At 38.5% G+C, this 26,947-nt stretch overlaps 2 protein-coding genes across 2 annotated transcripts in view; one reads left to right on the top strand and one right to left on the bottom strand.

The window, feature by feature from the left end:
* The window catches only part of MOV10L1 (Mov10 like RNA helicase 1), a gene marked incomplete at both ends in the record, with an annotated part of 37,513 nt that extends 35,119 nt beyond the window's left edge, over positions 1 to 2,394 (bottom strand). The window contains 2 exons of the mRNA XM_080363688.1: positions 410 to 594; positions 2,307 to 2,394. Of these exons, the coding sequence (XP_080219814.1) occupies positions 410 to 594; positions 2,307 to 2,394 (273 nt within the window). The remainder of the gene's footprint in view (positions 1 to 409; positions 595 to 2,306) is intronic.
* Positions 2,395 to 6,797: 4,403 nt separating this feature from the next.
* MLC1 (modulator of VRAC current 1) lies at positions 6,798 to 25,424 on the top strand (the record flags this gene model as incomplete). Its single annotated transcript, XM_080362041.1, has 11 exons — positions 6,798 to 6,977; positions 9,087 to 9,176; positions 11,192 to 11,245; positions 11,382 to 11,483; positions 18,150 to 18,251; positions 19,150 to 19,221; positions 19,691 to 19,807; positions 20,720 to 20,776; positions 21,826 to 21,948; positions 23,371 to 23,538; positions 25,350 to 25,424. 11 exons carry the CDS (start codon positions 6,798 to 6,800, stop codon positions 25,422 to 25,424), a joined length of 1,140 nt encoding a protein of 379 aa, XP_080218167.1.
* Between the last annotated feature and the right edge of the window lie 1,523 nt (positions 25,425 to 26,947).

Here is a 26,947-nt window from a genome sequence, read left to right as displayed (position 1 = left end):
GTGTTCTTATTCACTTCTGTGCAAAAAGAATAAATTTGCAGTCCCCATTTTTATTTTCTTACCTATTCATAACAACATCAAATTGACTCTGAAGCTCAAAAGAAGTTAAAACACTGAGATTTGAACTAGGTATAATTAAACATTCTGATGCAATTATATCAATCAATAGTTTAATATTCACTACATCTATATCTATATTCAGAGAATCAGTATTAAAGGAACAACACTTTAAAGGAGATGGGATTAAACAATAATTAATAAAGCAAAATTATTTAACCCCACTAGGTGAAGGGCTGTCAATTTCTCTCATTTCATAGAATTTGGGAGGCTAAAACTACAGTAACCTCCAAAAGAAAGTCTCAAGGGATTTACAGATAAAGTGCGATGACTATCTATCTTCACCTCTTACCTTGATGGCCTTCAAGCCACCCGATGTTTTATCCTCTTCAACAATGGCAGTAACTTCCTGTCCAACAGTCAGCATCATATTTCTTGTAACAGCATCCTTTGTGAAGATTATCATGTCATCTATCATCCCATAATCATAACAAAATCTTGTCACTACTCCTTGCACAGTTTTCAATTCTTTATCATCTGCATTCAGAGGAAGTGCAGTCGTAAGAACAAATCAGTTATTTACAGAACTATGCAATAAGTAATGAATACCACTGAAAGTACCATCCCTCCTATCAAAAAGTCATTCTCTTGTTCAACTGAAAATACCAACAGTTGTCAACTCATTGGTTACACATTTAAGTCTTGAAGTCTTATGGCAAGTTATGTTTTCCACCAATTAAGAAAACTAGTTAACACAAACTACATGGTAAAATCGACATTCTTTAAGCTGCATGAAAACACCATAGAATACTCTGAGTTGCAAGGGACCCATGAGGATCACAGAGCCCAACTCCCTGCTCCTTGCAAGACCACCTAAACCTAACCATATGATGAAGAGCATCATCCAGATGCCCCTTGAACTCCAACGGGCTTGGTGCTAGGACCACTCCCCCCGTGGAACCCGTTCCAGTGACCGACTACCCTCCTGATAAAGAATCTTTTCCTAATGTCCCCTTTTCCTCAGACTTTGTCACTATGTTTTCCTCCACACTGTGAAAAAAGACAGATTCTCCTTAGCCCTCCTTTTGTTGTTTATGTAATTACAGAAACATTTTTTTATTGTCTTTTACAGAAGTAGCCAGATTAAGATGCAGTTGGGTTTTGGCCCTTCCAATTTCCTCCCTGCATAACCACACAACTTCCTTGAAGTCCTCTTGAGTTGCCTGCATTTTCTTTTAAAGTACAGACTTTTTTTTTGTTCTGAGTTCCAGCCAAAGCTCTCCATTCAGCCAGGCCTGGATTACCTTATTTCAGGTGCAGAATCTGTCACTTGAATATATATATATATATATATATATATATATATATAAATACATACATAGAAATTTCTGAGATAAAAACTTCTGCAAGCTAAATAAGTTCTCCGAAAAGCTCTGGCTGGACCAACAACTGTTTTCAAGATTAACCACAGCAAAAGAAAGCTCTCATCATTGTTTGCATGGGGAACCCAACACATTTAAGATTTCTATACTAAAAAAAGCAGGGAAAATAAACAAGCTATACAGAATAACTCTTCAAATTTGTTTACGTAACATTATAGTTAATACATTTTTAATATGAGATGAAGTGCTGTGTCTCCAGATACCCAGGAGTTTTTAGTTTTTTGGATTATAAGTAGTATTTACTTACATATCAGACAAACTTTCACTCAAGAGCACTGCACTGCAACTCTGGGCTAAAAACTGGACTTTAGATGTCTAACATGTTATTGGCTACACTCACAATCACGACTATTAAAAAATTAATCTTTTTCGCTTTCTGTAGTCATTGTGCTACACTAAGTAATGCCACTAAAAGCATCTCAAACATACACCATTTTGGAGCCTCAAAACACCGAAACTACATTATCATCTCTATTCCACAGCCCAAGAAAGACGAAGAAAGTTTATTTATTAAGGGAGAACAAGGGAAAGCCCAAAGCCCTCACCACCACATTTGTCTTACACCTCACTCCATACTCTAAGCAGCAACAGTAACCTGTCCTACAGCAAAAAAAGCACTGCTAGGAACACTCCCACATGCTCTACAGCCAACAAGCTGTCTTCCTTTCCTGATCTCCCTAAGGAAACAGGTCTGCACTCAGCACCACTGACGAGGGACACGAGGCCGCCGGGCCCTCCAGGCTCCGAGGCGGCGCACAGCCCCGGCACGAACCACAGGAAACTCACAACCGGCCCGGGAACGCCTACCTGAGGCCGCCCATGGCTCATATCCACTTTCATTGTCACCCGCACGTCTCCAAAAGTAGCCGAGCGCCTTCGAAAAGAGGCCGAGCATCCCGGGCGCCTGAGGAAAAGCCGACAAAAACAGTGAACACCCCCGGCCCAACCCACACCACACCAACAGGCCGGGGTGCGCGCCGCGCCTCCTCTTATAGCCGCGCTTCGAGCCCCCAGGGCCCCGCCGGCCAATCACGCTGCTCGCTCCTGGTCACGTGAAAGAGCACGTGACGTCGGGGGGGGGCAGGTGTTACGGGCCGATGCGGCTCTTCCCGCCTCGGGCGCGCGGATTGCTGGGCGGGGCGGGTGGTTCCTGCTGGCCCGTGCGCCTGCAGGGTGCGGTCACGTGCCGTTACGTGGCAGCCGGTGCGCGCGCTCCGGGCCGCCTCGCGCCTTCCCGCGGGTGAAGAAAGAGATTGTTTTTCTGGAGGAGGGGAGTAGTTACAAATGCATAAATTGCTGCCTGAAGAGCCTGTACTTCATAACAGCTTCCCCGGGCTGTGCTGCTCAGGAATCTTCATTGCGAGAAAATGGCCCAAGCAGAAAAGACCAGGATTCAGTCTGGATGGCCTTTGGAATGCTGACGTGATGTGTGTGACATCCATGAAAACGGAGGTATTTTGCATTTCAATAACATGGAACTGCTTGAGAGAGTCCAGCACAGAGCCACGAAGATGATGGAGTGGAGCATCTCCCTTATGAGGAAAGGCTGAGGGAACTGGGTCTCTTTAGCTTGGAGAGGAGGAGGCTGAGGGGTGACCTCATTAATGTTTGCAAATATATAAAGGGTGAGTGTCAGGAGGATGGAGCCAGGCTCTTCTTGATGACAACCAATGACAGGACAAGGGGCAATAGGTACAAACTGGAACACAAGAGGTTCCACTTAAATTTGAGAAGAAACTTCTTCACAATGAGGGTGACAGACGCTGGAACAGGCTCCTTCTCTGGGGACATTCAAAACCTGCCTGGACGCCTTCCTGTGTAACCTCATCTGGGTGTTCCTGCTCCGGCAGGGGGATTGGGCTAGTTGATCTTTTGAGGTCCCTTCCAATCCCTGACATTCTGTCATTTTGTGAATGGATAGTATATATACTGATAGGACCTGTTTAAACTCTTCACGTGATGATTCATGTGAAGGACTAAATCCAAAATTTATATGACATTAGGGGAGGAAGATCCCTTTGAAGCTGTTGGACCTGCATTTTGCTCTCGGTCTAGTACATGCCCCAAGACATGAGCCAGTAAACAAAGAGTGAGGAATCAGCTCCAGAGAAACAAAATACTTCAAAGAGCTGATTTTAAAAGAGCTGAAAATACTGCACAAGGAATATAGGTAGTGAGCTGAAGCAGTGTAGTTAAATATTGTGTGAAAGAATGCATAGGTAGTGTAACCAATAAAAACTCATCAGAAAAAGGAGGAGTTAGTCAGCCTGGTGTGTTTTTGCATTTAGATTGGGGAACACGGTTGTGAGGCTGGGTTCAGTGCTGGGGAAACTGGTCTAGGACTGAATGCTTATTTATTAATTACTGGTACAGAAGTAGGACTATGACAATTTTATGTACCTTTTAATCATATTATTGCTTGGCAGATCAGTTATAATTGTCAATCTGGTTTTTATCTTCTGTGGGGGATGCTCGCATGGCACAGCCCTGGCAAACACCCAGTATCAGATACAGCTGCTTCAGGCAGCCTGAACATGCTCAGTGGTCATTTCAGTGGTGGAAATGGTTCCTCATAACCTCTCATGATTGAATTCAGTTTGATTTCATTGTCATCCCTCAGCATCTTTTGGCCTAACTTGGCATAAAACCACTTAATTTGTAAACCCTTTTCAGAAGCCTGTAGTGTTCTGTTGGCATTGTTATATTTCCTGCAGGCTTTGTGTAGGTTTCCTGTGCACTTTAGAACTGAGAGGAATCTCTTTGTACTTTACTTGGCATTACAAGGTCTTGGCCTGTGACCTGGGCTCTGGCTGCAGATCTTGCCTTGGGGTTATGTATACACCAAAATGACCCAAGGCTTTTTAAGAAACCAGGAACACGAAATGAAGGGAACTTAAAGGCCCCAGAAAATTCTTAGAGTAGAAACTGAACTATGAAGTGGGTTTTTTTTTTGTTTGTTTGTTTGTTTTTGTTTGTTTGGGTGGTGGTGTTTTGTTGGTGACAACTGATGCCAAATGCAGAGGACACAGTAATTGTGTGATGAACTGCTGTGCAAAAAGGAATATGAGAAATACTGAGAAGTGCATGGGAGAGGGGGCAGAAGGAATTTCAGCATAACCAGAGAAAAGCCTGTAGTGCTATGCTTGAGAGTGGGAGCCTCCAGGTACAGTAGTGTCTGAAACAGTAGGAACTGTGAACAGAAATTTGTGGGGTTTGAGCCTTGCTCTGTTCAGCGGTGCAGGACTTTATAAATTCTTGTATTCAAAGAGATTAGATCAAGTAAATACCTGAATATCTTGCCAATTTTGTGTAAATAATAAGTTGATCTCCTGAAATTGGTCAAAAGGGATAAAATATGATCCTGTGTTATACATATGGCAAACTTGTACCTAGCATTCATTGAAAACCCGTAAATATTATCCATTTTCCATTAAATCATAATCTTTGAAAAGTTACAGATAATGGAAATACTTGCATAGTGTTTCGTCTATGAACATAGGAAAAGAAGGGCTCACTTAAGACAGCTTTGCTTGGCTACACAGTCTCTTTTCCCCCCTTTTCTAACACAGTTTACATATGTGTCTAGTGCTCTATATAGTGTATTAATTTCTATGTTTCAGTCTATTAAAACAACTTTAACATTTTAATATTCTTTCAGTATTGGCTGACGTTATGAGAAGAGCAAGATCTGCAGTCTGTACAAATTGAGAAGTGCTCCTGTTCTGAGTTTTTTCAGCATATTTTAAAGGTGATGCCCTCCAGAGTACTGAAGATTTAATTGTGTCTTGGTTACAAGCGTGTTTAAGGCTTAGACAAAAGAGCCTGTCATTGCTGTAGCTGTCAAGGTGCCAACATCTTCAAGATAAAAGCATTCCTTTTTTTTTTTCTTGTTGCCTAATAAGCAGGGCTGGATCCAATGCATGCTGGCCACTGCATGTCACTGCTGCGTGCTGGATTTAAAATGTTGTTTAGTCATCATGGTGCTCTGTAAATATGAATGTCAGCAAAACTGAAGTGTGCAGGGTTTATCTGAACACTTCAGGAATCTATGGTTAATAGAAAAAGATAATGAAGAATTGTAGAGTGAAGATAATTTTCTTGATAGATTTCTAACATTTACCTTTCTAACCTCCCCACTTGTTGAGATGCTTGAATTTTTAACTGGTGTTTATTCTAGGAGAACAATGCATTTTAAGTAGCTTTGCTCCTTTGAAACAAGAACTAGACTGTTGAATATCATTGTCACTGGCTATTATAATAACTAAAACTGGGAAACTATGTGGAATGTTTTAAGATGCCAAGTAAGGAGTAGTACTCAAATTAAAAAGAGACTTAAAACTTTTTAAATTTGTTGCTCTGATGTGGAAGCAGCCCTATGAGAATGCAATACAGTCATTTTCTAGTGTGTTCTGTTCATTAAAATTCAGGAGGCATTTTCCTGTTCCCTGGCTTAACTGAAGTTTTTGCTGTGCTTTTGTTCCGTATCTGAATAGATGTTGTTGGGAGCCAAAGTGTAAGGGAGAACTTTTCAAAGACGGCATGACTCACTGAGCGGTGAATATCCCAAAGTGCACAGGCAGCTGTGTGCACAGGGCTGTTCTAAACTGACAGTTAACTTTCCTGTTGAAGGTAAGCATGAAGGTTTTTAACTGTTGAAAAATCTGCAGTAACTTAATTCTAATATAAGGTACTCCTCGAGGTATTTGAACAGACTGGCAAGCAGTGAGGTGAACAAAAAAGGACTAAGTGAACAAGAGAAATGGTTGTTTCTGGGTAAATAAGTTTTCTGTAGTTGAGTTATTTTGAGTACATGAAGCCTCTCATTTTGGATACCTGATAAGAAATGTTAAAATCTAATGAAACTTAATTTCTAAACATGTTTAAAAATCTTTTCTATCGTAGAGTTCAAAAAAAAAAAAAAGAGAAAAGAAAGCTTTGGTTATAGAGTTACCCCCAAACTAAACACTCCAAAAGTGGTTTTTAGACCTTGAAATAAAAGTCTATTGAGGTATCATAGATATACAATCTTTCATTTTGTTGGTATTTATACTGTATTACTGTGGCTTGTGGCTATAGGATGTAATTTATGTATTGTATGCAAGTTGTTAGAATGCTTACATATTTTGAAATATAAATACAGCTCATTACTGCATATTGCTTTCATGTATTTTACCTTAAATAGACAAGAACCTAGTGGAGGACTGATCTGAGTATGTGAAGGAACTAAGTGATACTTTTGGTCTTTCTTCATTATATTGCATTTCCATTATTATTCTTTCATTGCCTTTGTGAAGTGTTATGACCAGGGAAGAAGGTTACAGAGAAGAATTTAGCTATGACAGGATGCCAACTTTGGAGCGGGGAAAACAAGAGAATGGAAATTATATACCAGATATCAAATCCAGTGACCTCCAGCTATCAAAGAGGCTGCATCCTTGCTTTAGTTACAGAAGGTGGATCTTTTCTTTACTGATGGGAGTAAGTACTTTAAATGATACGAAATTTAAAAGTGTAGGTGAGGTCTCAGTGCCCAGTAATCTGTTCAGTTTCACATCATTTGGGGACTCAGAATTTCATCACAAATATTTGTACAGAAAGGGATGTATTTAGCAAATTTAGAATGTAATACTTAGTTGATGGTATTCTTTGCATAATTCTACACTAATCAAAGATGCCATATGAAGGCTGTTTTTTATCTTTAATACTAATCATATAGCATAAACAGACAGTAAGAGTGGTAGTGGCAGATATCAACCCATATGTATGTATAAGCAGTGCCTTTTGGTAAAGGATGTAAAGTATTCTGATCATATGCATGCTTTTAACATATTTTTAACTGTAAAAAGTACTTGCCATTATAGCATTTTGGCATTAAATACATATGTGGTACTTAATTGTCACATTCATCTTTCATGGTTCAATAGTCATGTAGTTACTTGGTAGAATCTTCATGTAGTGAGGTGTATACTTGTGTTTCTTAGATGAACATCACAGTGATTTGAATTTTTGTGTAACTACTAGAACCACAGGACACTGATCTGGCATGTACATCATATGCGGCTATTATGTTCTGAGCCATGTTAATTAAAGGTCATTATAGCAATTAGCATTTGATCTTTTTCTATCAGCTTGTGTGTTTTGAAGAGCTAAAAATGTTTCACTGTTAATACAGTAAATACTTGCTTTTGAACAGTGAATAAAAGTATTGCCTTATTTTCATGGAAACAGCTGAACATTTTTTCCTTTCTGACTATCTGCAAAACTTGGATTTCATTTCATATGTACTGTTACATAAAATCAAGCAAAAGAAGAGATGGCTTTCTTTGCATTAAATTTTCTCAAACGTAATTGTCTAAAAGGACAACTGCCTATAATTAGATTTTCCTTTTTAGAGAGTCGTTGTGAATGCTCCGAGGTAGTAATGTTTAATAATCATTTACTGAAGTCATATCATCAAGAAGCATGAATTTTATGGATAAATGAAAATGCCTTTTTATTAATAAAGTAATTCAATAAATTCCAATTCGATTTTTCTCCCAAGTATTAGAGTGATTAATCTCAACTCTTCTGAAAGACAGTGTCCCCCAAGGAAAGTCCATATGCTGAGCAACTTAAGGTGTAGTGAACAGAACTGTCTGGTTCAGTGAGCAGTTGCAAACTGCAGGGTGACTTTCACAGTGGCTGCTGGTATGAGCTGTTGTGGTGCAGGACCAATTAAATGTTTCAAGCACAATTTCAAGTTGTGTTCTATAAATACTGTTCTTCTGTCTGCCAGAATTCTGTGTGTGTGTGCTTATACACACACACACTATCCTTATTTTCTGTCATTACTTGACAAGGACTTTTGAAAGACACCCATAATTTTGTAAGATGAAAAAAACAGCCAAATAAAAACAAAGAGCCATTCTGTGTTTCATCTTCTCCAGCCCCTTCAAAGAAATGCTTGCTCAGAGTAACAACAAGCAAAAAGAAAAAATGTTAGTAGTAGAACATGCTAATCATTTATTGCTGAAAGTGTAACTCTGATTACTATGAAACAAACTGAATAGTTAGCAAGGGAACACGAGGAGTTGAACACAAGGCTGGGCCACTGGACCAAAGCAGGAGGACAGTTTGGAGGGAGGCAGGGATACAGGTGGAAGAATCTTCATCAAAGTATTGGAACATTGTTTTTCTGCCTGTGTTCCTGTTGGTAACTGCCCAGCTGCCCATCCGCATAATGCACGTTGGGGTAGCCAAGCAGAGGATGCAAAGTGGAGGCTTAGCTGAGGTTTCTGAAACATATTTACCACTGAACACTGCAGTTACCTTTTGAGCATTTTATTAGGTATTTGCCAGGTCAGGGCACAATGCTTGATTCAAACATGATTATGTTGTTCAGTGTTAAGTCTTGATAACCAGCAGAACATAATCTTCACAACTTGGCATGTTTTGATATTTTTCTTCAAAATTTTTCACACAAAGACTACATTATTAAATGTTCATCAGTAGCTTAATTTGAAAGGAATTACTGGTTTCCATCTGAATAGCTGCTTTTTTAAAGAATAACTTTATTCATATTAATTTATCTTATTTGTTGCTTTGCAGACTTGCCTCCTTATTACCTCGGGATTTTCATTATATCTGGGAAATATTTTTCCATCTGAAATGGATTATTTACGTTGTGCAGCAGGTTCAGTAAGCATTCTTAATTATTTGCTGTTGCTGTTTGACAGCAAAATCAATAGTAAATAATTTTTGTCTTTTTATTCTGTCTTTACTACTAACTTTCTTAATGGAAGATTTAATCCTTTTTAACGGTTCATTAAATGGGTTTTCATTCCATGGTTAAGGGAATAACAGTTGTCATAAAGATGACTGGTTTGTGCCACCATTTTTGTTAGCCAGCTCACCACTGGCATGCAGTAGTTACCTGCGTGAACAGTTTTTTTCTGTGCTTGACTTTAAGAAAATTTGCCTTGTTACTTATTTGGTGAATTTCCTGGCTAAATGCTATCAGAATGCATTTCAGGTTGTATTTCAAAGTATTACTTTTTAGATTTATTTTGGCATCATATCTGAGTACTGAAGCAGATTAAATTTGTCTTAAATATTATTCTAGTAGTAGAAAATGTGTTAAAGATGTCTGACACTTTCCAAAGTCCAGTATTTTTTACTGTATTTTTAGGAACTTGTATTTTTTTTACTATATTACAAATGCTTAATCTACACTTTAGATCTGTGTGCATAAGATGGGTCTGATTTACTTGCTTTCTTCATGGCAGACTTCTGTTCTGTCATTGTTATTTTCGCAGCTTGGCTTACAGTTTTGTTTTAAGTTAGGTGCAAGACTGATGCTTTACTTTAAACAATAAAGTCCCAGGTGTTGCTCTGTGCATGAGTTGTTGCGTATGTTTCTGCTAGAGGTGTTAGAATTAAGTTGAAGCAGTTTTTGAAGTTAATATCTCACTAATGTGATATTATCTGCAACGTTAGTGTTGGTTACTGACATGTCTCCTTTTCTGCCCCAAATCTTGTGTCTTTGAACTTTGTATTTCTTGAGACTTTCCAGAGTTCTGGTAGATGCAGAAGGTGATCATATTGGGTTTGAAAGGCTTGCTGTGGGTAAAGGTGTGTACATTTGGGTGTCTGTATGTGAGCAAGCTGTTACAGCTCGTATTACAGATCAAGGAGTCCGTATAGATGGAAGAGCCTGGGAAGCTCTATGGCCAACTCATCACTGAGTGTCTGGTTTGGCATGAGCTGAATTGATCTCTAGACTTTATTGACCATATTTAATTGTAGGATTCAGTTGCCTGAACACAGTCATGTAGTGTTGCAGAGACTCCAGGGAATGTGTTAAATGCAGGTCATTTAGGTGTTAAGGATGTGCTGCCAAGGATTTTAAATGTTGATATCAATCTAGTTACAGTGGTCCCATTGTTAAGCCATCAGTGCTTAGATGTGTGAAAAGATAATTAGTGAGGAAATGAAGCATTTGTTACATGATTCTACATGATTCATTATTTAGCATGGAAACATTTAATAATTTTTGTTGAATATATTTTTGTTTTTGTCATTAGTGTGCTGTGAGGCAGAGTTGGATCTGTAATGGTACCATTTCTATTGTGGTGGGGAACAGCTAAGGGATAGAGAAGTAGCTTTGTGAAACTTTTCACTTATGTGAAAAGCTCCTAGTTCACAGCTCCTAGTGAACATAGTGGGGATCCCAGACACAATTCTTAAAGTCTAATTTGACTCAACAGATTAGTTTTCACAAAGTTCTTCAGAACCGTGTTGTGACTGGCCAAATTTTAGCTTACACAACCATGACTTGTCCGTTTAAAAGAATGCGGAGGCCCAGTTTAGGAGTAACAGTGTTTTTCTGCTCAAGGATCACAGGCCTTCTAGAGTTAATATAAACTAACAAGAGCCATGAAATGCCTCATAAACGACTTTGTTTCTTTACTTATCACATTGTACTGATTAGCTAGTCAAAACTGAGGGATATGGAAGGCACATTTAAACCTCTTCTAATCTTGTAATTAATCAGCTGAGACAAGAGTGACAAACTTTCCCCAGGGTTTCTAGTCTTCTGTTTGTCCAAGTTAACTGGAATATGAATTCAAGACCAAATAAAGTACATGTACAGAAATATATATAAAATTCTATGTGCAGAATATCCCACTAGTCTTCTCTTTTAATTTTCCCAGTGTATTCCTTCAGCAGTTGTGAGCTTTGCTATAGCAAGGAATAAAATTAATGTGGTAAGTATAAGATTTTTACTGGCTTTTATATATATATATTTATATATTTTTATATATATATATATATATGAATTTCCCTCCCCCCATGCACTGTGGTTAAGATAAGAGAAAAACCCATTCTGAAACTGTTTTTCAGATACCAGATTTTCAAATTCTGTTTGTCTCTACATTTGCTGTTACAACAACATGTTTAATTTGGTTTGGATGCAAACTTGTCCTCAATCCATCAGCTATAAATGTAAGTTACTGAAATAGTTACTAATTAATGCTACATTTATCTTTGTTAAAAGAAAAGAAAGGGGGATGAGGTGGGTGGAGGTCATGTGTAATTACATGGTTGTCAATACCCTCATATTTGTATTTAGTTTGTGAGGAGAGATCAGTAACTTTATTTTTCTGAGTAAGAAAAGACTGGAAAATTTACATTGGAGATGAAAACTCGTGTGGCTAAAAGATACATGGTACAGATAACTTTGCGGAGATTAATATGGAAATTACTTTCTTCTTGTATTCAAAGTTCAAAATTATAAATTAGATCTTCAAATGTGATCCGGTTTGATCAACTGACTGTTTATTTTTCTGTTGACTGTAGCATTTTTTTTTTTTTTTTTTTGAAAAAGCAGGGTCAGAAGAGAAAACTGAAAATGAATTAGCAGCTCATCTGTAGATTAGCAAATTTTTAGGGTTGAATTGTACTGAAATGAGAAGGTGTCCCAAACAGTGTTGCTTCTAGGTCATTTAATCATCAAGTTAAGTATAATCCTTTCCTGAGTCTTCTTTAATGGATAGTTGTCGAGGTTTTGATTGCGGCTTGACAATAAAACTGTGGCAGATATATTGTTAACCCCCTCTCCTCCCCTTCCCTTTTTAGCCCGTCTCTCTCCCCCCTTCCCACTAAGGACAGGCGATTGGGAGGGGAAGAAGGACAGAGAGAAGAGAGTTGGAAAAATTAAAAATGTTTTACTAATGCTACTGATAAAATAGAGGAAAATAATACAAAATATACAAAACCAATCTTGAGAGTCCTGGCAGCTGCTCCGGCAGATTGTAGGGCCTTCACCCGAAGTCATGGACTGGACTCTGCAGCCAGCTGGAACTGGATTCAGTCTGTCACTAGGCCTCAGTTTGCAGGGACGACTAGCAAGGTCCTCTCCTAATGTCGGCCATAAGGAAAAAGGAATGAGATCCTTGTGATCTCCCACTTTTATATGAAATGTTCGAGTCAATGGGATGTTATACTCTGTTGGTCAGTTTTTGGTCACCTGTTTCTCGTTGCCTCTCTCACAAGATGTACATCCATCCTTATCAGTCCAGCGACCTTGCATACCATTGCACATAGCAATGTCTACCAAAACATTTATCTGTTTTTTTCAGGAAAATGCAGCTAATATGAAGGCTTTAGCTGACAGGTAAAAAAAATGAGAAACTTGTTTTTAACAAGAACGAAACAATAGTTTTGCTTGTGAGACCACCAGGAAGGAAACTTTCAATGGACATTTTTCTTATACATCACCAAAGGGAATGCAGCAGTTATGTAATTTGAAGCACACGTATTTCATGCTGGGAAAAGTTCACTGGGTTTGAGTCACAACCTTTTAACATCTATCTCTGGTAGTCTGAGCCAACCAGTAGAGCTGTAGGGTGGTTTTATGTTTTTTTGCTACGGTAAAATGTTTTGAAACCTTGATACTACAAAATATTACATGTATGAGTAAATAACATAGTCATAGGTATTATTGTTACCGTTGATGAATATTTGTAATAGACTATCACTCAATACAACTACATCATACATTTCTTATGAAGGTTAATGACTACTCTCGTGCTGTTGTTGAGTTCTTCTCCCGCTATCGTATCAGCTGTTGTCATACTAAGAGCTCAGCAGCAATAATGGCTCCTTATAGAGCAGATCTGAATTAGTAACAAAAGACTTTTCTAATAGAAAAACAGTGCAGAAGCTAGAGTTTGTTTTGGAGTTATCTGTGCTATTTTCATAATATCTGGAGCTCCAGATTTCACAGATGTTGAGCTTTTAAATTAATTGTGTTTACTTCCCCTTAGGAAGTGCAGTATATTAAGCCAACACTTGCAAACCTGCTTTCTGAATTCAGTAACTAAGTCTAACTTAACATTTCTGTGCAGCTGGCCCAATTTTCAGAGAGATGCAGTACCGCAGTAAGAATGGTGGAGATTTAGAACTCTGGACAGTCAGATTCAAGCAATAGTGACCTGGTTTCTGTGTGTATCTCAGGACAGTTTACCACAGTCAGTTCTTCTCACAGCCTTTGTGAGGTATTTGCTAGTGTAGCAGTTTCCTCATGTGTTTGCCCCCTTCAATGTCTTAGGTTATTGGGGCTGAATTAATTATATACCATTTATGCCTTTTCCCTTCCTTTCTTGGTAGTGAGTTCGAATATTAAAAACCAGTCCAAGCATTCTGAGAGAAAACAGTAGAGAAGTCTGACTGGAGACTACCCGTCACTTTACATTCCCTTCCCCTGGTAGACAGGATCACAGCGCTGTCGGGACACTGGAAGGCTATGTCTGCCCAGGAAAGCTGCACCTAGGAGACACATTTTGCCACCGCAATTAAGTAATCATTTTGTCATGAGCCTTAGTGTGACAAAATTAATTTTGCTTATGCTCTTGAGAAGCTTTGAGCTGGCCCTGTGTGTAAGTGCTTAGCTTTAGTTGCATACTTTAGAAGTGAGTAGTTTTTAGATTGCACAAAAATTTGCATTTTCTGTTATTAAACATTAACAGCTTTTGTATTTTCAAGCCAGCTCAAATGATTTGGAAAAAAAATATTATATTAGACGAGAAAAGAATAAGTGACAAACATTAGCTTTGTAACAAGGCAAATTTGCTCTTTGCCAAATGTTAGTTATCCACAATAATATCCACAAGACATCCTTGGTTGTGTGGTTTTAATTATTTTCAGTTGTCTATTGCATGTCCATATGGTGTTGTTGATCACTGAATAAAGATAAGTCAGGATAACTGTGTGTGCAAAGTTGGCTCTGAAGCTGTTTTGAGTTTCTGTCTCAGGAGTTATTCATGGTGCTGACTTGCTCTCCTCTTTGAAGGGCACTGTTTCAGTGAGACAGTCTCGCTGTTTGGCAACTTACTGCCAACTGTTTTCCATTATCCATCTGGTACAAAGAAAATGTAGAATACCGTCTCTTTAACTATTCTTTCATCATCGTATTTATTTTCCTGCCTCATGGGAAACTGCACAAGAAAAAAATACTTGGTCTGATGCAAAGTCACTGCCCGAAGTTTAAAAGCAATAAGACTTGTAAGAAGGATAAGTTTATCCAGTTAAGACAGTTCATATTTAATGACCTTCCCACCCCCACCTTATAAAGGACCTGGGTAATTCTTCATTAGTCTTACTCATGTTGCTGGTTAACTCTGCAAAATTACTTTAGATAGATAAATGGAATGCAAGATACAAGCCGTGTCCTAGGCTGTGATTATGTGACACCACTGCAGTAGTGTGCAGGTCTGTAGTTGGTGTACTATCAGCATGAAGGATGCGATGTGTAAGTGATGCATACTGCCACTGCTGCCACTTTGTTCCTTCCCAGCGCTCAGAGTAAGAAGCCTGATAAACAAAATGGGAACCTTGTGCTTGTGGGCCACTGAAACTGCAAGGGTGCAGATCTTGAACAGGATTCAAATTATCTCCAAACTGAGCACATACGTTTATTGTCTCCTTGTGAGTTTAGTGTCTTTACCTCTGTTATAGTTGAGATGATCCAGTCACTGGGACGCTGCACTACAATCTTGTTTGCCTCAGGCAGGATTCCATGGCCTGAACTTAGACATCTCCTATTATAAATGTTCTGTAAGGTATTCTGCCTGACTGCTGCGTCTGCTCTGGATGGGTGAAAGTCTCCTGTTGGTCTTGTGTCATACGCCCCATTTGTGCAGGTGCACTCAGCATGCTTGGGTAGTTCAAATGGCACTGGCAGCCAGTATGATTGAACCCTACCTCTAGCAAGTGGCTGGTTCTGTAGCTTTTGGGGTTTCCTCTCTTGTCTGTATAGATGAGGTTTCCGCTGACAGTAGTGGAAGCCTCGACAATAAAGGTGTACACAGATACTGGAGTGTAGGTGCTTGAATTCGTTGCCTAACCATAAGTGTGCATCTCCATGAGGTGTGTGCTGGCTTGTCTTGCCTTGCTTCAGCTGCTCATCCAAGAAGTCATCAGCCTCCTTTAGGTTCTCTGTCATTATTTGTCAGACCTGTGCAGATGTCTGGAAACATCTGTAGGATATCTTAAATCATGTTAAAAGTATGCATTCAAGCAACTATATTGATCTTTAAATTATTTAATCTTGAAATTAATTCAATCCTTTCATACAACTTCAGTGAACCATGTTTTTAATAGCCGGTGCAGGTTCAGGGCAAATTGGATTGAGGTTGTGCTACTCTACTAATTTCTGCCCAGTTGCACTTGCATGTTCCTTAGTTATGGAAGAAAATTAGGGACACAATTTACTTGGTTCTGTGCATGGGGTGATAGATTTTATGTACAGTGGTAGTTGTAGAGAGCGTTTTCTTTAGTGCCTAGAAGTCTAACATGGAATTTCCCATTGTTACAGGTGGTATAAAAAGGTACTTACTTGGAGCTTTAGTTGTATTTCTGTTTCAAAAATAACAAAACTACCCAAACTCTAAAACTGGAAATGAGATATTTTTATTTTGGTCTAGCAGTGTTGAACTAATTTTATGAGTGAAAGGCTCTATCTGGTGTTCCATATGTGTCATATAAAAAATATTGCAAATATTAATATTAAATTAAAATCTAATTTATTTACTGTTACTTTTTCAATTTATCTTATTTACTTCTTGTAAGTGACACTAAATCAGCTAATCCATCAGTGTAGTTACAGTGCTTCTGGACACAAACTTGTCTGTCTACTTGGCACTGCACTGTGTAGTGTGGCCTTGGCAGCCCACATCAGTACCAGCGCTATGTGTCAAAACACATCACCTGGACAAGCTCGAAAATTGGGCCCATGTGAACCTCATGAGGTTCAGCAAGGCCAAGTGCAAGGTCCTGCACATGGGTCGGGGCAGCCCCCAGTATCAATACAGGCTGGGGGATGAAGGAGTTGTGAACAGCCCTGTAGAGAAGGACTTATGGGTAGTGCTGTACAAAAGATTGGACATGAGGCGGCAACGTGCGCTCACAGCCCAGAAGGCCAGTCGTATCTTGGGCTGCATCAAAAGGAGCATGGCTAGGGAGGTGATTCTGCTCCTCTCCTCTACTCTGGTGAGACCCCACCTGGAGTCCTGTGTCCAGCTCTGGGGCCCTCAGTATGGGAAAGACGTGGGCCTGTTGGAGAGGGTCCAGAGGAGGCCACCAAAGTGATCAGAGGGTTTGAACAGCTCTCCTGTGATGGCAGGCTAAGATATTTGGGGTTGTTCAGCCTGGAGAAGAGAAGGCTCCAGGGAGACCTTATTGCAGCCTATAAGAAAGAAGGGGACAGACTTTTTAGCACGGCCTGTTACAACAGGACAAGGATTAATGGTTTTAAACTAGAAGAGGGGAGATTCAGGCTAGACATGAGGCAGAAGTAAGGCTGGAATAAATTGTTCTGCAGGCCACATGTTTGACACCTCTTCTTTTGGCAAATAATGTCTTTATTCTTCATGCTAGCACTTTCCCTGGAAGCTTACTACTATGATGTTTATTGCTGTCTGTGGCTCTAGTACAACTGTTGTGTACTGCAAGGCACATAGTTCTGATTGTGATTTCCTGGTGAGGATGAGTTTCTCTACCCAAAAATGCCTCTCAAATCCACCACTTAGGATCTTTTTCAAAAAATGTGTGCTGTAAGATACGTGGAAGGAAAAACTGAGACTTTATTATCTACAAAGCAGGTCTGACATGAAGGAACAATATAATTCTGTTCTAAGTCATTGAACAATGGTTTGCTATGATTGTATAGGTTCTGAATGGAATCAGTTCTCCTTAAACTTCTGGAACTTGGCCCAATGACATGACCTAACCACCAGATATTTTCTTGGGCTGCCAGTGGAAGAACATGGTGCTTTTGAAGACAAGAGAGGGACATCCACTCTGACTAACTTGTGTGCCTCTAGAAAATGGTGTGGCCTATGTAGACTAGTTGTCTATGACTTTTCATGAGCTAATAAAGAACCAAAGAGAAATGTTAAGTATTACATTCACTTATTTGTCTCTTGAAGATGAACAATGGCAGGACGAATGGCAGAATCCACGGTATTGCGCAGTAATGTAGTCTGTTATACCTGCAAGAGCTGTGAAACCACAAAAAATATTCATCAATGCTCTGCTGGCACTTGGTAGAGCAGAGAGCTTGCATTCTTGGCCCAGTTCTTTGGAGTGTGTTTTCATTCAGCATTAGATATTGCATCACACCGTTTGGATTGCAGCGTAGGGTTTGGGAGCCTGTGACCCTCCTTCCCCCCACAGCAGATTGCCTTAGCCCTGGGCTGGTCATGCTTGCTCTTGGTTGTCCTCGGTCTGTTTCTGTGAATCTTCCATGATTTGCTGCAGTGTTCTGGTTTCACATGGGAGGTCCTGCAAAATGCAGATGTACCCAGCAATCACCCTTCATCATTAACTGCTCTTCTGGAGGACAGAGATAAAATCTTCACACACAGTATTCCCATAGATGAAAAAAATGTTTCATTCTTAGCTTAGGCATTCTGGGTATTATGTAGGCAGCTAACTGTTGTCCTAGAAATTCATCAAGAAACAAGAAAATTATTAACAAAGTATCCAATTAAGAGATAGGTCTAAATGTCACAGAAAATAGACAGACTGGTGGATCCTGCTAGATCCCTCCCCTCCTTTATTTTTAGTATGGAAGATGTAACTCATTTATGTCTGGGATTTTACTGACAGATAAATTTCAACTTGATTCTCCTTATTCTGCTGGAAATCTTCATGGCAACCACTGTGATCATTTCAGCCAGGTCTACTGAAGACTGCTGTACAGGAAAGAAAGTAGGTACCTTTAAGGATTTAAAATGTCTCTTTTTTGTGTTAAAAATATTAGATTTTTTCCAGTATTATGTACATTGACAAGTTACTGGCATCTCCAGTATATAATTTCATATTACATGGTAACACTGGATTTGAACAATAAATAAAAGTATCATAGTAAGCAGTAGTAGCTTCTTCTGTCTTTAAGAGTACAGTGGGTGCTTTCCAAAATGACCTGTTCAATTGTACAGGGCAGGGTTACTTGAATATCTTATGAACAGGCACGGCAAATGTATGAAACATTAAAATATTATGACTTTGTATGTATGCGAGCCATGCCTTTTGAAGCCTGAGGGGGAGAAAATGTTTGTCATGTATGCCAGTTTGGTGGTACCTGGGCAATGAATGCTGGCCTCAGGATTTGGAGCTATAGATAAAATTTTATTCAGTTACAAATGCACACCAAAACCCCACCCTCACTTTTCTACAACAGTACTTCTTTCAGTTAATAATGAAGGAGATGTGCTGTGTCATTCTGTGTTACAGTGGAAGTATTGCTTGCCAGATAAAGTCATGTAGTGTACTATCCTCCTTCAGTTACTCTTTAGCCGCATCAGTAAAATCTGAAGGCTCAGGAAGAAAGTATGTGTTTTGAAGGTGGAAAAGGGAGACAAGATGACACTATTTCATTGTTCAGCTGTGATTGTATAACAGCTAATCTGGGACTGCCCCATTTGTTATTAATGTGATTGATGTGGTCTGACACTGGCAAACACCGTGGTGTTTCACTGTCAGTGATGATGGGCCAACCAGACATTGCGTGCCACTGTTAGGATCTGTAGCAGGCTGTATGGGATATTAGAAATAAATGTGTTGCTTTGTGTATGTTTTTGATCATAATTTTTTTATTCCCCTCTAGAATACAGCATATGACAGTACCATCATTTTGAGCAATGTCAGCTTTCCTACTCGAATTCTGAAGTCATATTCAGTAAGAAAAGCGTTGTTTTCTTTTATTAAATCAATTTGTTCTTTAATCTTTCTAAGAGCTAAGCTTCTTTAAAGCCAGGAAGAGATCAGTATAGCTGAAAAAATAAGGACAGAAGTGAGATATATCTTAAAATGTTTCCTTTCAGAATATTGCAAGATAAATGAGAACTGCCATGTATAATAGGAGGGAGACTACTTAATGAGTTAAGGATAAATAGTGTAAACCAAACTGTTGTTCAGTGGAGCTAATAAATGAGAGCATAAATATGTATAATGAAGCTGATCTTGTTTTTGCTTAAACCAGCTGGAGTTTTGCCAGTTTTTAGATCTGAAAAACACTGACTTCATGCATAGCTAATAGTGTAAATGCCTTGCTTTTTTTTGGCCATTGAGTTCCTTTCTATATGCAAATAGGAAATTTGGTGTTCAGATGCACTGCTAATAATTTGTGTGCTCTTCTTTTTTTTTAGGTAGTTGAGGTGATTATTGGAATTTCGTCAGTATTTGGTGGAATAATTGCTTTGAATATGGATGTTCTAGTCTCAGGTCCATATCTTTCAGTAACATTCTTTTGGATCTTAGTTGCTGTAAGTAGTGCAAAGTTAAAGTATTATTTTAAAACAATGTCTTTGATTTTTTTAAATTTTTTTTTTTTCATTTTCCCTGCCCCCCGCCCCGCAACTGGAATGTTTGTTTGGCCCTAATACTAATTGGCAATTGCTTCAATATACTTAATGTGTTTATGCAATGTGCTTATTCTATTTTGATTTACAATACTTTAGTTCTGATACATTACTTTAGTTCTGACACATTTTCAGTCCTCAGTTCAGTAAAATGGAAATGAGTAACTAAACATGGGTATTAGACAGGAAGTGTTCTGTCGAAAAAGTCCTAGGTTTTAGACTATTTCAGGCTGCAAAATGAAAAGTTGAGTTGGGTTTCAGTGTGGTAGAATCCTTAGAACATCACCTTTAGCCTGTCAGCCTTAACTGTGGTTGGTAACCCTTGTCACTAATAACAGCCGGTACCTTGGAGCGGTGGATTCATAAACCACGCTGTGCTAAGCTGCTTGCCATGGATTGAACCAGTTGAGAAAGAAGACAATGAACATTAGATTTACATATGGCTCCTATGTCTGGAAAATCTCTCAACATGAAGTGGAAAAAGACCCTAAAAAAGTTTTTCAGCACTGAGAATTCACAAAGTTCAATAGGGTTCATTAGGTTTTTATGTAGAAGTGTCAAGTTTTAAGGATAATCGTATTTCAGTATATGTAGGCTTAATACATTATATTTATTAAATGCGACTTAAATGGAGATTAGTTTTATCTCCATTTGACTAATTGATTCCTAATACTGTCATAATAAGTCTATGCAGTTTTACCTTTTCAGGAAATATAGGATGTGATCTGTGACTAGTGAGAATCCCTGTAACTCAGTTATAATTTGGTTAGTTTTGAAGTAGGTAAATATTTATTTTGTTACGCTTTTTTTGTTTAGTGCTTTCCAAGTGCCATTGCAAGTCACGTAGCTGCTGAATATCCAAGTAAATGTCTGGTAAGTGTGTAAAGTTCTTGGATTTTGTCATTAGAGAGGAATAATGCTAAGGAAGCCTGCCCATGGTAGTGGGCACTACTATATTTGCTCACTTGTTTTTAGTTACTTCTACAGAATGTGACAGAAACGTGTAGCACGTGTAAGCTGATGTTCCTGAAATTATATCCAGTAGTTCCTTTGGAGACTTAATTCCACCAATTCCAGAAAAGAATTCAAAGGATTGTTTCTTTTTGTACTGGTTCCTTGGGAATGGATTACTGTAGGAAAACGACATACCTTGTATGGGGTGGCCAGAACTGCTTTCGTGTTCCTGAGCTGAGGTCCTTCTTGTTCCTTTCATTATGAGCTGTGGTTTCTGACAGAAGCAAATTAGGTGTGCGGGCTGTACTGGACCTAGAGCTTATTTTAAACAAATTCCTCATCTGCATGACTAGAAACAAAGGACTAATATTCAGTAGAGTGCATTTACTCCTTGACTGTCCTAGGTGTGTAGTTAAGCCTCCTTAAAACATCTGTTCTAAGTTATAGTTGTGCAACCATATGTAAGTCAGTAATGACACATGACCACAACTGAAGTCAGAATTTGATCCTGTAGGATGATATTTGAATGAAAACTTAGCTGCTATTGTATTGAAATAAATTTACCTCAAAGCACTCCAGTTTATTTGCATAGTTATTTTAAGTCTGCGATATCTGCTATTGATTCTCATTGTTTCATACAAACTGAAGAATAAATGATACTTCTATACTGGTTCTCTAAATTGAGTATTGGTTTCTGTATCTGCATATGAAAGGCGCTTTTAAAACCAAACAAAAATAATAATCCATAATCCATATTAAATGGAAAAATAATTACAACACTAGGCTAGGAAACTTGATTTATTCCAAGTTTGCCTCTGTGTCTCCATGCAATGTGGGTGGCTCTTTATTTGTCTCATGTAACCTTACACATTTTACACACTTTTGTTATGCTTACCTCAAGCAAGCTCACAAACCAAAGTGTTCACTTGTTTTTCTTCTTATTTAACATGTATTATCTGATTTTTTAGGTTGAGGTCCTGATTGCCATTAGCAGTGTTACCTCTCCTTTGTTGTTCACAGCTTCTGCCTACTTATCCTTCAGTATCATGCAAGTTGTTGACATCTTTAAAACTTATCCACCTGCTGTTAAAGTATGTATTTTTATGCAATTGAAAAATTAACATCTACCTATTACAGTAGCAACACAAGAATGAATTAGGAAGTATAAGAAGACAAATTGCTGTATTATAAAGGTGGAATAAAATGTTATTGAGATGATCCAAAACCTCTTATCTGACTAATGATATAATTTTTAGTATGTTAGAACAGTTGCCACACTGGAATTATAGTTTAAAAACCATGGGATATTATTCTAAATAATGTGTAAAAATAATATGTACTATGCCAGGCTCCTTGAGGTTTTGATGAATTTGGCATATATAAATTAGAGATTCTAGGTGTACTTGAAGAATACATTTTCCTGTTTCTTAGGATGTCTACCAACAAATGGCATATTTGGATTGTAAGCTTACTCTTGAATTCATTTGATTGGGTCAGAGAAGAAAAAAAGTTTGCAAATCTTAAAGTATTTCAATATGAAGTGTTGCCAGTGCATTGCTGAAGAGCTTTCTAGGGCTTTACTGTCAAAGTGTGTAGCAATCCATGATAATGTTCAAAGAACCAGTTATGGGTATTTAAACAGTTTGAATAAGAGTACTGACTCTTAGTACACCCTAATCCTTAAGTAGTCTTGTAATTTTAGAAGAAGAGAAGGAAAATATTTATCAAAATGAGATCTTAGGGACTGGAAAACCAGCTTTTAAGTATGTGATGCTGTTCTGATACTGGAGGAGCATAGCGTGTTGTTAGACAAGTAGCCAAGGCTTACGTGCTCTCTTAAAGCCGCTTCTCCTGTTGCACATGTTGGAGACAGAAGACTGGACTGTCTAGACAGTTGGTGTGACTCTGTAGAGCATTTCTTACATTCTTATCCTATTTTGTGTCTGGACGCAGCACGAGAGGGCTACTCCGCTAAGAAGGGTAAACAATGGAACGGAAGGTGACAGCAAGGTGGCAGACAAGGGCTGAGACCTCATTGGCAAGGGGTGTAGTCCTGCAGTACCCACAAAGAGAAAAACAAGGCAGGTCTGACTGTGGTAACCAGGTTCAGCCAATAGTTCGGTGATGGCCGGACAAGTCCGTAGTGGTGAGGGAGATCCAGGATGAGCCAGGAATTCAAGTCAGGCACGGGGCCAGGCCCAGGTATGGCTGCGACATCACTCAGGTCAGGACCAGCAGTGAGGTTCTATATTTTAGAGGGTGGTTTCCTCAGTTCTGTTCTATTTCTAGAGGAAAACATCATTTGGCAAATGAACATTTTGTAAAAAATTATTGATCTGTTCTACTTTGAACAAACTCAGACACTCAAATTTTGATTGAAACTTCATGCTGAAATAAACTGTAAATTATAATTGAGTTAAAAAATAAAATCTAGATACAAATCTCAAGGCATGGGAATATCAGAAAATATTTTATTTGGTAGTTAACAACATATTTAATGTCTCTATTTTCAGCAATCTTATGATGTACTCCTGTTGCTTCTGATGTTGATGCTGCTAATTCAGGCATGCCTTACTCTTGGAACTGTAATACAGTGTGTAAATTACAAGACAAAAATGAAACTACATGATTTGTCATGGACAGCATCACAGGTTAAAAAACAGGAATACAGAACACCAGAGGTATGTATTTATGCCCATTACAAAAGCTAAAAATCTGTATTTAAAAATATAATTTTTATAACGTTTCACATTGCTTAATCTAGATCAGAATTAAAAGCTGCTCTGTAAAACTGTAAATATGTTAATACACTGGTGAATTTTGTAATAAATAGAAAACATTTTGCTGGTTAAATGATAATTGTGGTATGACAAACTCATTATCTGTAAATCTGTGACGAGTCCTGCTAAGAGAAAAACATTTGAAAAGTTAAAGCCCCATTTTGTTCTTACTTCTAGTGTGGGCTCCCAATTAGATACAAGTTTTATCATTGTATTAAGATACAATGGTAGTCCTACACCAAATGATGCACATCCATAATTGCTATTTATGTGTCAGAATGAAGTTATAGGAAAGAGAATGGGCCTCGCATGACCATATTCTGATGATGAGGTAGTCAAGGAATGGATTTATCCCTTTCAGTGTGAGCAGAAGTTTTAGGCTGTGCAATGAGAGTGTTTGTTACAGTTGTACCTTTCCAAGGCCTGCTATGGGGCAGAGAATTTACTAAGCAGAGTTAGTTCTCTTAAGTTCCCTAAACTGTGAATTGAAAGAGTGAAGAACCTGGAGTGCAGGAGCAGCAAAGGGCAGGCTGAGCGAGTGGCTGCCTGTGCTGGACAGTATGAAGTCGTGCGCAGAGGAGAGTGCCTGGAATCCCTGATCTCTCCATGTCCTAACTAGTGCTACTTCAGAGACTGGGGGAACCCAGCTTTCTTCATGCCTGTGAAGGTTGAAACGACAACCACCTCCTAGCAGAGCAGTGTAGCCCTTCGGCCTTCCTCCCCTTTGCTGTACAGAGCCAAGCGCCGTGTCCTTAAAGATGGAGAGAGAAGAACTCATGTTAGCTGGGTGGTTACTGTGTGGCCCAGCATAGAGAGTCCAGGGTTCAGTCTCTGCCGTGGAAGGAGCATCTGCATTGAAACAGCACTGGATAGAAAGCATTGGGAGCAGGATCTGACATGCAGTCAAGTCATACAGCTGGTCATAGAAAGTGGAAGCTGTGGGTTTGTGTCCCCTCAGGATGCTGAGGACATTCAGTGTATGTGGCTTATTTTCTGGATCTATGTCCTGACAGTTATGTTCTGTGTAAAAGATGAAGCACAGCAGCACTTCTGCTGCTGCAAGTCACATTTTGGAGCATATGTCATGGCATGTCTAAACAGATCTCTTCTGGGGATTATTAGATTTATGTACGTATGCCTAATTTGTGAGTCACTGGGAAATTAGGTGTGAGTTAAATGCTAAAAGGAACACTTTGTCCAGAAAAACAATACCTTTTTGCTTACTTTTTAGTATTTTAAACACAGGAATAACATTACAGGTAAAGTTGTAGGTCCCCTCGGCTTCTCAGAAGTCCATGTTTCTATGCAAGACCTTAGTTTGCTTGCATGTATGTAGATAAATCTTGCTTCACTTGCTTTGTAGGGGCCTACTTCTGGCTTTGGGTTTAGAGATTTAGATGCTAGGGCCTTCAGTCACATTTTGGCAAAAATCTTTAAAAAATGTCCTAAGTAACATGTCTAAAATAGAAATTTGGCCATGTTTCTTTGACCTAATGTCTCAAGTATTCTACAGTTTACACTATTATATCATAGATGTGTACAATACGCAAACGATACAATTTAGAGTGTATAGAATATTTTAATAGCTCAGACTGTAACTAGTCATCTTTACATTCTCCTAGCTTCTCTCAGATATTTATTTGCTTGAACTTCATTTTTTAACTGAAGCATTGTTTGATGTTTCCATTTGTCTGAAATTTGTTTACTTTTAGGTTTCCAATAATACCTTAAAGGATTTCGACAAAGAGAAAGCCTGGAAAGCAGTTGTGGTGCAGATGGCTCAGTAGTTTAGATTCTGCAAATACAGCCAGTACAGTACAATCCAACACAGTAAATCAACTGTTTGAATTAAGGCTTAAAAACTTTTCAGTTTATAAACAGCAAAATAGTCACAGCAGTAGGAGCCAAGGAATAACACAGTAAATAATGTGTCTTTCTAATAATTTTGAAATATATTGATAATATTTTTAACACGTCTGTCTTTTCTGTTGGTATCTGTATTCTAGTGTTGCTTTAGAAGATACCTTTAGGAGAAAGGTATTGAGTCACATGGATTTATGCTGATGGCAAAGTAAAATATGACAATATGTAGTGGGCTTCGTATATTTGCAAGAGATTGTTATAACTGCAGTTATGCAGTCAATGTAACTGATAAATGCTTTTGTAAAGTTATGAGTACAAGTCATAATTGATATTTTTGCTTATACTTCACTTTTGTAGGAGTTGTAAAGTTGTTTTGCATCTCATTGCTTTTATGTAAATAAAAGTCTTTATTATGTGGAAACTCAATAACGTGGATTGACATTCTGATTGCAGACGTGAAAGCAGAATATTCTTTCCCATTAAGCTTCCATCTCTTGTTTGTTAGAGGGGGAAGGGGCTTTATCTGAGTAGCCAGGCACAAAATCTACTAGTTGAAACAAAAAAATAACAACCTGAAGCAATCAGCCAAATAACAGGAGACAATACTGATATTAAAAGGTTTTTTTTTCACATGTTAAAATGTATTTTTAGATATTTTACTTTTCATTTATTTTCCTATCTTTAAAGCTGACAGAACCTGGTGCCCTTAAACAAGGGATATCCCCTGTACAGATTGCCTTTTCCTCCTAGCTGAATTATGTGTCTGATCATGTGGATTTCAAACAGTATAAGAATTTTCATGTTAACAGGCTTTTTGGTGTAACCAGGAAGATTGCTGCTGACAAGCTGGTGGGTTTTTTATTGTTTTTCTTGTTTTGTTGTTTTACTGTTGGTTTTTGAAAGGTTCTAGACATCGAAGTTCTTTCTTTTTTAACCCGAAGTAACCCAAAACATTTGTTTAGGGCATGTGGCAAAGCTTGCCTCTTTGCTTTGGGGGGGGGGGGAAATAAAGAATTATAAAGTTATGTACAGTGTGGAAGCCTTCAGGTGTGCTATAAATGGCATATTTTCTTTTGTTTTTGGGACAGATGACAATTCTTATGGCATTTTAATACGTAGAGAATACTCTTTCAGGTTTCGATCAGTGCTTCTTAAGGTCATGTATACAGCAACCTCTCTGTTCACCTAAAAGAGTGTATTTTTTGGTCCAATCTGCTACATCAGCATCCAGAGGGTGCAGCTGGTCTTTCCCTAAATATTACCAAATTTCATGCCTCTGCTGGTGGTACTTGTGTGGACATTCAACAAGGCAGATAAATAGTACCATATCTGCTACAATCTTACCGTTTTTATAAATAGAAAACATTTTTGATTGTACACTGTTTTTGAAAGTCACAAAGAAATAGCAGCAGTTGTACCTAAAATAAGCAAGTAAGCATCCAAACAA

The sequence above is a fragment of the Nesoenas mayeri genome (genome assembly GCF_963082525.1).
Source record: "Nesoenas mayeri genome assembly, chromosome: 1".
NCBI classification, from domain to species: domain Eukaryota; kingdom Metazoa; phylum Chordata; class Aves; order Columbiformes; family Columbidae; genus Nesoenas; species Nesoenas mayeri.
The sequence above is the reverse complement of the archived record's forward strand: the minus strand, read 5'-3'. Positions and strand labels throughout refer to the sequence as shown.